Below are 13,490 nucleotides of genomic sequence, written 5' to 3'. Positions count from 1 at the left end.
TGTCAATGGGTTTTGGAACATCAAATCAGATCAAGGAAAAAATAAAAATATAAACCAATCATGTAGTTTTTTAACTAATCGAGCAGAAAGAATGAATAGAATTGTATCATTCTCTTTGTATCATTCTCTTGTCGTAAGTTGTGAATGGATTCTTTATATATAAACCAATCACGTAGCGTGATTTGAATTTTTCAACTATTCAAACAGAAAACGATCGTTTCAAAAATAATCATTTCAATTGATATAATATTTTATTTGAAACCATCTTTATACGTTTTTGAAATTATTTTTTTCAAAAAAATTCCAAAAAATTACATCTAATAAAAAAAATTGTATCTAATAATTTATCTAATTTTTAATTGCTTTTTAACTGCTTGAAGAAAAAAATTTTTTTTAAGAATTTCTTTCGTTATAGTTTAGATATATTTTTGAGGATATATTTAGAGGTTCAAACTCAACCAGTCAAATCACTGCAATTATAGTAATTTTTTTTTACGAACCTAGATGAATGCAATGATAGATTAAAATCTTTTTTTTTCTAAGAATTTGCTTTATGTTATGTTCCTTTTTTAAGAAATTTTTTGTTACATTTGCCTTGAATTATTTTGCACTTTGTTCTGAATATTCACTTTCCGAAGTGCGGGTAACCATATTTCTGGAAGTTAATAGGAAATACTTTTCATATCAGTATTTCTGTCTATACTATTTAACGTTTTTTCACATTTCTGGCTGTGCAACCGGACTCTTAGTCTATGATCTTTTTATTGTCCCAATCAATAATAAGATCATTCTTTCAGCTAATTGGCTCATTTATGATCTTGTGCTTGTTTGAGCATTCGTTTTGTTTTAATAACATAAAAAGCATCACAATCCTTTCACAGGATTTCGTAGACAATATTACATTGACTCTCAGACATATTATGTCTTTCGGATGCAACAGTATAATATGTAGCATGTTTTTAGATTGAAACACTGGTTTTTTTTAATATCTTTTAATATCCAACGAAGTATGTTACTTGTTTCTGGTATATATATGACATACACACTGTAGCTCATTTTCTGCACCCTCTCAGTCGCTCTTCTTATTATTTCAGTTCCTGATTTTCCTCTCAACCTTTTTAATAGTTTGTCTCAAGTACCCATTTGCAAGTATAAGGAAGGTAGAAGGCTGTTACGACAATAATAATATTTTTTTCACGAGATGGGATAAGAAATTGTTTGGTTTTTAATTTTTTTTTCTTATTAAAAATGTTATTATTATTATTATTATTTTCTTTGTTTTCGTGAAAATTAGGGCTGCTCATGACATTAATTAGGTGTTTTTATAATGTTTAAAGATGTATCATAATGGTCGCGATGTGAAACGGGAAAATCATGGTGCATTGTGAAAGTCGACCCTACGAGAGACCGCGGCTTTCGCGATGCTAAAAAATTTTACTATCGCGACAGCATTGCGAATCGATACACGATTCACGATGTTAGGTGTCCTGATTCCAGTACTGTGGTACTTAAAATCTGAAAAAAAGCACTTGGGAAGGTACTGCAATATATATTTGCATTCATATTTACCGTATTTTCCGGTATATCACCTGCGGGTTTTGTGTTGATCTTTACGACTTCCACTGTTGGTGCGGGTTATATGGTAAGTTTTATTTTTTCAATCATTTATTGTTAAATTTAAAGTTTATACTTTTACAGGTGCAAGCAAGCCAAGGTTTTCTTTCTTTTAACAGAATCTTTTGATTATTTGTAGTACTAAAACAACCTTATAAAATTATGCAGAATGAAACGAAGCAATAGTATATGTGATGGTCTGAGAAGAAAGTAGGGAACACAAAAGAATAATAAAACTACATGTGCTATCCGATACGTAGTAACCTTACTTCACCTACGTGATTTAATTTTTCTCACACAGTGAAATTGCTTTACATTTCTATTGCTTGCAAGTGCTACTATTAGGAGCTCTCTCTAAAACACAATTCTGGAGTTCATTTTTTCTTTTGTGTTGAATGTAATTTTAATCTGCTTCTATCTTTGCAATCACATTGAGCACATTGAAATGATTTGCTTCTGGTAATAGAGCAGTATAGCAGGTATCATCTTTAAGTTTTATTAACATGTACTATTTCACAACCTAGTGCACAGGCCTTCATTAATAATTCCTGGTAAAAATATTGAAAAATGGTAAAATTAAATGTATAAATGATAATTTTCTTTATATATCTTCCATACCTTCAAGCAACAGGTCACCATTGAAAGTATAAAAAACAACAACTATCTCCTCCCCATTGCTGCAATTTATTTTATCATGCACATTGTGATTGCTGCGATATAAATGGATAACAAAATTTTATAAACATTAGAAAAGAACGTTCCGTACATCGCTGTTACAGACAATCCGTGATACTTATTATGTTGTTTAATATTATTTACGGCAGTCGGAGATAAGGAAGTGTAGACTGAGTGAGTCGCTAGTTCAGACACTCGGCTCTCGTGTTTGAGGTTCACGAGTTTAAACGTTCCCCACTTGTCTCCAGCATGAAAATAAAAATGACGCAGAACTAAAAAACAAACGAAAAAAAACAACCACACGAGCATGTTTATAAAATCGATTCTGGTAAGTAAAAATAAACACAATGCGGGTTATACAAAGGTGCTGGTAAGGAAAATCGCCGATTGAAATTTTATGCGGGTTATACGAAGGTGCAGGCTATCTGGTAGCATCTGGTTTGTAACTCCCTAAAAAAGCTGAGCTGCGGGTTATACGCGGTGTGTTATGTGCGGTTTATATACCGGAAAATACGGTAATGCTATTATTATTATTCCGAATAAGCCAGTGTTTGAAACATTGTTATCAATGTGATTCCTGTGTTTGGAATGTATACATTAAGTATACACCAGCATTACCTACCCAATTTCCCTAATACTGTATATGGGCTTAACCTCTGGTGTGCCATTGTGTTTTTGTATACTCTGTCTATTGGCTATTTTTTTATAAAAATTCCTGTAACTAAACCATTACTTTAATTACCCCCTTATCTTTTACCCTATTTTTGATTCCAAAGAGCTAAAACTACTAATCAAGTTATTTTATTTTTTAGTTTGATAATGAATAGAAATCAAGAACGACCTGTTTTTCTCCCAGTGCCATCAACAACATTTTGCCAAAATCTTGTGTCTGCACCAAAAGCCATTACAACAAATAAAGATGGCTCTAAATGTGTTGTTGGTGGCAGACACTTGCTCAAAGTGTATAGCATTGATGAAAGGAAATTTACAGAACGTGGTAATCTTGTGGTTGGCCCTAAGAAGTTAAATTATAGTATTACAGATGTTCAATTTCATCCAATAGAGGAGAACATTATTGCTTCGGCATCTGGTAATGGGGCTGTTATATTGTGGGATCTGAACAAAATTAATGAATCTAAACAAGACCATTTATTCCAGCAACACAATCGATATGTGCACAACATATGCTTTCACCCGTCAGATCCTAATTTATTAATGAGTTGTTCACAAGATGGTAATATGCATTGTTTTGATATTCGCCGGAAAGATGTTTATGCCACATTTAGTGGCAGGAGTGAAAACATATGGGATGTTCAGTTTCATCCCTTAGAAAAAAATATTTTTTGTGCTGTGTGCGAGAGCGGCAACATACAACTATGGGACATAAGAAAACCAGATCATTATTATAATCAGTTTACTGCACACAGTGGACCAGTATTTACATTGGATTGGCATCCAGAAGACAAATATTGGCTGAGTACGGGTGGCAGAGATAAAACAATTAAGATTTGGGATACTCAACTAAAAACTCAACCCACTCATATTATTCAGACAATAGCTCCTGTTGCTCGTATTAAATGGCGACCAGGCATGAAATACCACATTGCAAGCTGTGCTCTTTTGTTGGATAATAATGTGACAATATGGGATATTAGACGTCCATTTGTTCCATTTGCTGCATTTCAAGAGCACCATGATGTTGCCACTGATATTGTATGGTTAAAAGATTCTGACAGGATATTATCATGTTCTAAGGATAAGACACTCTACCACCATGTAATTAACAATGCTGAGAGGCCTGCAGAACACGCCCCACCTGTGGCTCTAAGTTTATCTCCTTCTGGTATTATTGGGCATGCATTTCCAAAAAAAAAATTATCATCCCAGAAACTAAGCAAGCTTGTTGGAACTCCTCAAACTATGTATCAAGGTACCAAAAAATCTGTCACTCATACAGATGAATTTAAACCAAATAATAGTACTTTAAATTTTCATGATATTGGATGTGTTATAGAAGAAACTTATATTGAAATCTTGGCAAAACAGTATAAGTTTTACGGAAAGCCTTTCCCTGCATTATGTGACCACAACGCTCAGGTTGCAGAGAAGATAAACTTAAGCGGTAAATCTCAAACATGGTTAATTTTAAAACAATTATACTTAAACGAAGAAAAAATACAGCAAGATTCTGTATTTCCAATGCCAAGTCCAGCATTATCTAGTCAATTATTGTCCAATGACATTTTGGCAAGGAAACTTGATACTCCAGAAAGTTTTAGCGAAAATATATGGATGAATGGTTCAGGAAGCTCTGATGACAATGACTCAACTGGGATACATGCTCCTAGTGGAATGATGTCTAGCAATCAATATAATGACATGGCCCTGGAGCCCGAACTTGATGCTGTTTATGATGATGGTAATGCACAATATTTTACTGGCGAAATAGGTAATGATGATGGAGAGCTGGGGCCTCTACCAACTGAAGCTTTTCAACTTAGACATTCCTTTGGTGAAAAAGCAGTTAGTCAGTCAGACGAAGCTGTCGATCAAGACAGAAACAATAAGGCAAATACTGGAACCTTAAAACCATCTGGATTGTACTTACCACGCTGGGATTATGAAGACTTAGTTAAACAAATGCTGTTTTATTATGCTGAACAAGGTGATTTGCAGACTTGTGTAACAGTTTTATTGTCGTTACAAGACGCTGGAAGATGTATGATTGAATTCTCTATACAAGAAGAATGGTTTAGTGGGTATTTAGAAATCCTTTATCGTTTGCATCTGTTTAATATAGCCACTGAAGTGATAAACCATGCACCACCACCAGTAAATTCTTTAAATCAAAACTCAACAACCATTCACATGCAATGTGGGAACTGTAATAAGGTCATGTCTGGAACACCTCCAGGCTGGTACTGTCACCTATGTCGACAAATTGCACAGGTGTGTTCGGTATGTCATATACCTGTCAAAGGTTTGTATGTATGGTGTCAGGGATGTGGCCATGGTGGTCACCTCCTACATTTAAAGGAATGGTTTGAATCTAAAAAGTACTGCCCATCTGGTTGTGGCCATAAGTGTGAATATTCGTAATATATTTTTTTTATGTTAAAATTTCCTTCCTTAAACTAAATCATTTTTTAGACTTGTAATTCATAATTATGACTTTGGCTTAATTAGTTTTTAAAGTTTTATTTTCATTTCGTTTAAGATTTAATTAACCTCTTAAAAATCATTAAAAAACGTTTTTTTCCAAGTAACTCGATATTTGATAGTTGAAAGGGGTTTTATTTTAAAAACATGTGCTTACAGTTGCCAACCCTTTTTTATCAATAAGCAACTTTTTTATTTAAAAGTTAGAGAGCTGTTACAAACCCAGGCTTTGAAGGATTAAATTTCAAGTAAGTTAGTAAGCTAATGTATAAGTAACGTATTATTTCCTTGCTGATTTAGGATAAACTCAAGGAACGTAATACTTAGACGTAGAGAACTTTATTTAACCTCTTAGAATTTGACTTTTATGTTCTTGAAACAAAACAGAAAGAAACTATAGGCTTTGAAAATTTTGCTTTTTTACCAAAGAATGAGTGCATCGTTTTTTAATCACTAGATATAATCTTTTTTTATGCATTAAGAAATATTTGCACCACAGGCAAAAACAATAGGGTTTTTTGTGACTCTTTCAACCAGGTAAAGTGTCTTATTGTTTTTGCTTCCCTTTTTACAAATAAACCCACTTTAAGCGGCCTTTATGTATCATTTGTTAATCCTCAGCCTAATCGGGCTTGAAACTATTAAAGTGGAAATCATTTGGCCCATATCATGTTTTTAGATTGTTTTATTCAGATTTTTGTTACCAAATTACCAAATTGTAACGTCCTGATATTTTCAACCTCATCTGATGTATTGGACAATGTTAATTACAATTTAAATACACAATAAGATAATATTATACGGCATTAATATTTGTAGCGTTTGTTTAAGTTGCTAGTTCAAATTTTCCACATTTCATTATGTTACCACTTAATCTGGTATCAGATTTGTTACTGGTTAGATTCCATGTAAAATCTACCCATCTTCCTGCCAGTGCCTACCAAAGTTTCTTTTTACATCGTACAATAACTTCTAAAAATCTTAAAATGTTAAATTTGTGATTTAGGATTAGTTGATTTATTTTATTGTAAAAACAATAGATGAACATGATTGACTCAGGTCGACATAATTTATCTATTAGCTTTTGTGTAGAATGTGATAAAATACCCTTTTGCATATATACTTGTTGGGTGTCTACCACGATGATTGTTTTAAATAAAAATTGATTGTTTTATCTATATTACTGAAGACTTTGTTTTTAGAATAACAAATCCCTAGCAACGCATTTTCATCTTTTTTCTGTTAAAAGTATTAAAAACATATTAAAATTATTAAACATTTGATTTAGTGTCAGGTTAACTTTATCTGACATACCTGCTAATTTCATTATTACGGATACCAAAAAATGGTAAAATGTGGACGAAAAAGATATAGTTTAATGAATCAATCAATAAATAAATGAACACAAGAACGAGAATGCGAGCAAATGAAAGAATAGACTTTTTTAACATATAAAAGCTTATACACATACTTTTTTAGAAACTGGTTTTGTAAGGCAGGTTTAATGTTTCGTAAAAAAATCATTTATTTAAGCCTGAAATGTTTCTTAATTTTTTTAATCATTTTAAGCTTTTTTACACTCATGCTACTTTCTCATGCTACATGTATCTTCTCTTTTTTACTTCTAATAAGCTTTCTTTCTTTCCTTCTTTTTATTCTTCTTTTCATAAATTTATTTATTACGTCTTATCTACTGAAGGAAAATTTTCTCTTTTTTTAATAACTTCGAAAACCTTTCTTGTTTTCTATACTACCATCAAGATTGCACTGTTTCTTTTACGTCCTTGCCACTTTCAGCCTCTTGTTTCTTAAACTTCGCACTGTAAACTAGAATTTCGCGAATGTAAATTGTGTGATCTTGTCTAATAAATATATAGCCTTGCATCAAAAACAGTTTTTGTGAACTATTTATCACTTTTCTGACAAGTAGAACCAACAAATTGAAATGCCAATACCGAACTGTACTGGTCCATACAATGTTGGTTGTGTTGATATTATGACTAAGGACAAAAGCATACCAAAAGACTTTCATGATCCATATTCTGTTTGTCATGCTGAGTTGGGTTCGTTCTTCCGTTTGTTTTATCCCTGTGCTAATGTTGATGTCTCACAATACAAGCAAGCAACATGGACGCCAGAACCAAATCAAAAAATTTACGCTTATGCATTTATGAAGCATCTTAACATTAGTCCACGCTGGTTTGGTTGGCTATCACATTTGCTTACTAGTAAGTAGAATTTTTCTGCATGAATGATGGATAAACAGTAAAAACGAAGCCTTGTACACATGTTAAAATGCTCTTATCTTGCCAATTTACTTTGTTATAATCATTTTTCACATCTTTGCAGAACTTTGGATGCTAAGTTCTATGTACAGAAAACATCATATTCCTGTAATGAATCGATGCTTCTTCAACAGTTGTTCATATTTACTAATTTTGTGTGAATAAAAATGAAAGAAAAATGGGAAGCTATAGCAAAAATTGTGTGCAACTAAATTATGTGTTGGACAGCGGATATTAATGACTTTCCAATCTGATCTAGACTGTTTTAGTTCTAAATTCCAATTTCTCTTTACCTCTACTGTCAAATCTGTCGCATCTACATTCGGGCTTTGCTTAGAAACTATGAAAACTTTAGACTTTCTAGGTCTCCCAATCAATTTTATTTCTTACGCTAAAGTACTTCTATAAAAATTATCTTTCTAATAATTGGATTGCTTCCTGGATTGCTTCCTGATTCTGCATAACCCTCAACTTTTTTTAATCCTTTCTAAATGGTCAAGATCTTTCTTATTTACACAAACTTTGGTGCCAGCTATTCATCTCATGCTGTCCAGTATATTCAACAGGTTTGTTTACAGAACCTATACATTGTTATGTTTACTTTTTTGTGCTTAATTGTAGGAAATGAAGGTCGAATAAGCAGGGGCAATAGTAGATATTTTTCTAAAGTGTAGGGTCGTGATAAGATGGCATACAGGGAATCTTGTGAATATGCCCTTAAAATTAATTTCTTTTACTCAAAAATTCCCTAAAGAAGATTTTGCAGTGTAGTTTTATAATGTGAACTGCTTTAGTGTTTGGCGAATATACAAAACAGAGTCGTTGTAGTAAATGGGAACAAATTTTTGAGCTTTTTTATATAGAAAACATCAAGATGCATGCTTATGAAGACGTTCCTGTTATTGATCAAGAGTCGTGGCAGGGCATGCAAAATCTTTCCCACCTAAAAAAGAAGTCGAATTTTCCTCTTGTTTTGTTTAGTCATGGTCTTGGTGGTCAACGTGCAATGTATTCGGTATTTTGTACTCAACTGGCTTCTGAAGGCTTTATCGTGGCGGCTGTGGAACATAGGTAAAACACAAAGTACTTTTAATGACAAAATTAATTTATTTTTTAGTATTTTTTCTATAATACTGATAGCGTAATCAACTTGCCTTAACACCCGAAAAGGGAGCTTAGTCAAACTTGGGGGTTTATTTGAAAGAAGAATATTAATTGATTATGGATTTAAAGTACAGCTCATTTTATTGAAAAACCATTTTAAAAAACATGAGAATAAAATTATAGTAACGTGGTGGTTCCCAGAATATTAGGGAAATTAAATGCGATATATTAATAGAAAGATACTTCTGAAACAAAGCCCTTTTAAAAGCCTATAGAGGGTAAATTAATCCGTAATTACTGTAAAGCACAAAAATACAGAAAATATTAAGATAAATATTTTATTAAAAAAAAGTTTAATAACGGAAATGAAATAATAAAAAACAAACTTAAATCTAGAGATACATCAAGCACAAGTTCATATGTTATGAGTAATAATGAGACGATTGAAGTACCATATTATGTCACACCAACTGTTGATGATGGTGACAAGGAACGCTTTCGGCTACGAAACACACAGGTATGCTTATGTGTTGTCAGACTTCTAAATGTTAGGAAGCTATAGCAGTTTATCAATGCTAGAGACTTTTGGTAGTGAACAAACTGATGTTAGTGCTAGACAATGACCAAATGATGTTAGTGCCAGACTTTTCAATGTGAGACAGTTATGACAATGACCGAAATGATGTTAGTGCCAGACTTGTAAATGTTAGGAAGCTATAGCAGTTTATCAATGCTAGAGACTTTTGGTAGTAAAGAAACTGATGTTAGTGTTATGACAATGACCAAATGATGTTAATAGCAAGCTTGTCAATGTGGGAGAGTTATGACAATGACCAAATGATATTAATGGCAGACTTGTCAATGTTATAACATTGAACAAAAGTTGTTTCTTTTGGAGGGGAGCAGGTAAACGAACTGTTGTTTAAGTAAAGTATTTCGTGTCATTAGTTGCAGATGTGGATTATTGTTTATAAATCGACTTGCTTGACTGCTATATATTATTTTTTGTTTTTTTGTTTAATGCCTCAGTTAGAACAGAGAACACGGGAGATGATGGCTGCGTTGGACACACTTGAAGTATTGAATAACAATCCTTCAACCATTCAAAATATGATGACTGTACAATTTGATTTGTGTACATTAAAGGTAGCGTTCATTGGTCATCTCCTTGTCGAATTTCTCGGCCCTGGCTATGTTGTTTAAAACTAAATGTTCTCTTTTTTCTTTTTTACTTTTCATGTTTTAATTTACCTTTAGGATCGTATCGATGTGGCGTGTCCTTTAATAATGGGACATTCGTTTGGTGGCGCAACAATGTTAAATACTTTGAAAAGGGATCCGCGATTAAAGTAAGTATTCTCTGTAATAATAGCCGTCGTCTGTCTGTTTGTCTTTTTGTTACGGAAACACAGAATACGATATATAAAGGACGGGCGACCCCGTGGATTGTTTCAGGTGTTGACGACTAGTATGTTAATATTTTTAGAGCGCAGCACTCGGATTTTAAACTTTCGTATTCCTGCTATTTATTTACAACTTTTTTCGTGTTTAGATGCGGGATAGGTTTAGATGTTTGGTTTGTTCCATTGTCTGATGATTTTTACAACGATAATGCAAGTACGGATAAGCCTGTTCTTTTGATCAACACCGAACGATTTAATTGGAAGAAAAATCTAGCAAGATGTGAAAAATATATCAATAACACCACTAAAGGTATTACCAATTAAAAAGTACTTAAGAAAATGATTTTGCTCGTTAGCAGTGCAGCTGAATCTATTTTATTATTCGTTTGTAATTTTTTTGATTTTTTGCGTAATTTTATTTTTGTAGATTACATCGAGTTTCTCACATTAAGGTAAGAGGCATTTTGTGGAATTACAGAGGTTCCTTGAGCACTGCTTTTCCAAGTACCGAAGTAGCAATTTTCTGTGTTCTTTTAATAGCTATTGATTAGAGCAAAAAATTTCTCGTAAAGGAATCTAAAATTTCACATAAAGGAATCTAAAATTTCTCGTAAATGAACCTAAATTTTCTCGTAAATAAATCTAAAATTTCTCGTGAATGAACCTAAAATTTATCGTAGATAAATCTAAAATTTCTCGTAAATGAACCTAAAATTTATCGTAAATAAATCTAAAATTTCTCGTAAATAAATCTAAAATTTCTCGTAAATGAACCTAAAATTTATCGTAAATAAATCTAAAATTTCTCGTAAATAAATCTAAAATTTGGCGTAAATATATCTCCTTGAACTTTATTTTTTACATTGATTAAGGACATAACATATTCTCGTAACAATATAATACTGGTATAGTTATACTTTCTTTTCTTGTCAACAAGCATATAAAAACGCCATTTTTTCTACTAGAGGTACTGGTCATATGGATCAAACCGACGTTCCAGGTGTGGTACCACAATTCATTGCGTCGTGGATAATAAAAAACCATCCAGAACAAATGAAGTTTGCTGATGCGATTCATGTGCAAAGAAAAATCATATTTGACTACTTTGGGAAATATCTACACCGAAATGGTGAGCAATCATTTATAGTCTTGTGTTGGAGGATAAGAAGAGAGAAGGAGAAACACCTTTTTTTAAATCTTACTAATGTCTCTTATGTGATTTTTATGGTTATTATGATTTTAAATGTTTTCAGTTTTCCCACGTACAAAATTTGTTATACTTGTTAAAACTCCAAAATAAGGCTTATGAAAATTACTTTTTGAGGCTCAAAATATGCTTAATGGCAAAAAGATTTATTGGAATATGTTAATTTGAAGAAAAAATTGCATTGAATTTTGAATGTTGGTTATTGCAACTTAAATGTCACAACATAATGGTTAATTCAGACATAAAGAAATAAAAACTGTTCTCGAAACAAAAAAAATATCTCTATGACACACAAATAAAGCACATAGTATGTTATAGGTCAAAGCATGCTAACTACCCTATTTTGACATTCTTTACCTGGAATTGGTAATATTTGATTAAAAAATTAAAACCATGCTAAATTTAAGATTTAAAGAAACAACACCAGTTCAAAATTGTAATATTTATAGATTTCATTAGCCTAATTGCGAAAGTGATATATGCCGTAGGGGTTGCAGGTCTTTTTTTTGGAGGATTTACGTTTAATTTTTGTAACAATTCGAAACAAAAGTTATCCCCCACCCCTCAGGCGTTACGTAATTATTAAATGCCCCCTACAGGCTGGAATTTTTTTAAAAAAACTTTGAGTTTTGTTGCGTAAACTCAGCAATAATAAACACAAGTATGTTCACACACATCCAGTTTCATATCGCTTTTAACCTCGACAAGCTTCAAAATAGTGATTTTCAAGCATGCATCTACATGTTCTCTTCTTGATTATGTGATTTTTAAAACACCGTCATACAAGATGTTTGAACGGTTTAAATGCTAAAACAAAAACAATGAAGTTAATTGAACCTCAAATTAGTAGCCTTTCGCTCGCTGATTGTGAGCCTACGGTTCCATTGGTATTAAAAACAATACAGAATTTAAATATACATCAATATCTGCAAAATAAGATGGTTCTCTTCTTTCTCTATCCTCCTACGTGTAAGAGATACAGGAGAACTTTTTTTCACATTTAGAAACTCCGGTGAGACTGTTGGATGAACATTACGAGCTGGATGACGCCTTCATGGTAGGGTCCAATATTACCTTGACGGATGCCGATGAAACGAAAAGTTTAAAGAATTAGCTTGCATAGCATACCGCGAAATTTGACCTCGTTTTTTTTTAATTATATCCGCAATATATACTAATGTTGATAATACTGGTATATTAACCTAGCGAATATTTTATTGATTTAGTTTACTTTAATCGTGACCTGAAAGGTATTGATGAAAATTATTGGATTTTTGGAATACTGAATGGAGTTGGATACAACCTTTTAAAGTTGCTTCCTATTGATTTTTGTTTATTTCAGATTTAATAAGACGCTACAAAAATGCGTTTTATTTTAACAATAAATGGCTGAATACGAAATTGCGTAGAAAATATGAAAGTGAAAGATATTATAAAGCCATAGCCTTAACATACCAGTGCGTTAGGTAAGATATTGTCTCTTGATCACAGGAGTAACGCTTTTGTAATTTGCCGCATTTAAAAAAAGTAATTATTTTTTTTAATTTGTAAATATATGACATAAATTTTTCTCTTTCTGAACCATACATTTTTTATACACGAAGCCGGATCTCTATTCAGCAATTTTTGTGCGCCTGAGCTTTAGCGCCCTGTTCTTAGCATGCGCAATGCCATTATTGCGTAATATGAATAAATGATTGGGCGCGCACTAATTTGTCCTGTGCGCTTTGCAATCGCGCGCTCAAAATCGCTAAAAGGAGATCTGGCATAAGGTTTTACACAATTAAGAACACATCTAGGACTTTCTTATAAGGACACATGTAAGAATTCAAAATAAATAAAATAGAACAATCCATATTTTTGCGGAGGTTATACCTTGCCATCATTGAAACAATGAATAAAGATTATTTATCTATGAACTTAGTTTTTCTAAAACAAATTTATATCGGTTTCCGAGATATAAGTCTTGAAAGTTCAGCTAATTATACCATGAGTTAGGTGCTGATAAACATTTGCTGGTATGAATAAAAATCTAAACAACTA

The 13,490-nt window shown here is 32.4% G+C and overlaps 2 protein-coding genes across 2 annotated transcripts; both read left to right on the top strand.

Moving 5' to 3' along the window:
* Window positions 1-215: 215 nt before the first annotated feature.
* Window positions 216-6,636, top strand: LOC130646983 (GATOR complex protein WDR24-like). Its single transcript, XM_057452677.1, has one exon. The coding sequence runs from the start codon at window positions 3,109-3,111 to the stop codon at window positions 5,386-5,388; it is 2,280 nt and encodes a 759-aa protein (XP_057308660.1). The 5' UTR covers window positions 216-3,108; the 3' UTR covers window positions 5,389-6,636.
* A 179-nt stretch (window positions 6,637-6,815) lies between these two features.
* On the top strand, window positions 6,816-13,302 carry LOC130646985 (platelet-activating factor acetylhydrolase 2, cytoplasmic-like). The gene is made up of 9 exons (XM_057452678.1): window positions 6,816-7,676; window positions 8,597-8,804; window positions 9,234-9,354; window positions 9,867-9,983; window positions 10,095-10,186; window positions 10,390-10,550; window positions 10,668-10,692; window positions 11,206-11,369; window positions 12,452-13,302. Exons 1-9 carry the CDS (start codon window positions 7,394-7,396, stop codon window positions 12,559-12,561), a joined length of 1,281 nt encoding a protein of 426 aa, XP_057308661.1. The 5' UTR covers window positions 6,816-7,393; the 3' UTR covers window positions 12,562-13,302.
* The last annotated feature ends 188 nt before the right edge of the window (window positions 13,303-13,490 follow it).

This window comes from Hydractinia symbiolongicarpus, chromosome 6 (assembly GCF_029227915.1).
Source record: "Hydractinia symbiolongicarpus strain clone_291-10 chromosome 6, HSymV2.1, whole genome shotgun sequence".
Classification (NCBI taxonomy): Eukaryota; Metazoa; Cnidaria; class Hydrozoa; order Anthoathecata; family Hydractiniidae; genus Hydractinia; species Hydractinia symbiolongicarpus.
This window is presented reverse-complemented; position numbering and strand designations above follow the sequence as displayed.

Coding starts and splice junctions, on each gene's coding strand:
- LOC130646983 (XM_057452677.1), top strand. CDS start 3,109: ATGAATAGAAATCAAGAACGACCTGTTTTTCTCCCAGTGCCATCAACA.
- LOC130646985 (XM_057452678.1), top strand. CDS start 7,394: ATGCCAATACCGAACTGTACTGGTCCATACAATGTTGGTTGTGTTGAT. Junction 9,355..9,866: donor TTCGGCTACGAAACACACAG/GTATGCTTATGT, acceptor TTAATGCCTCAG/TTAGAACAGAGAACACGGGA. Junction 10,551..10,667: donor TATCAATAACACCACTAAAG/GTATTACCAATT, acceptor TTATTTTTGTAG/ATTACATCGAGTTTCTCACA.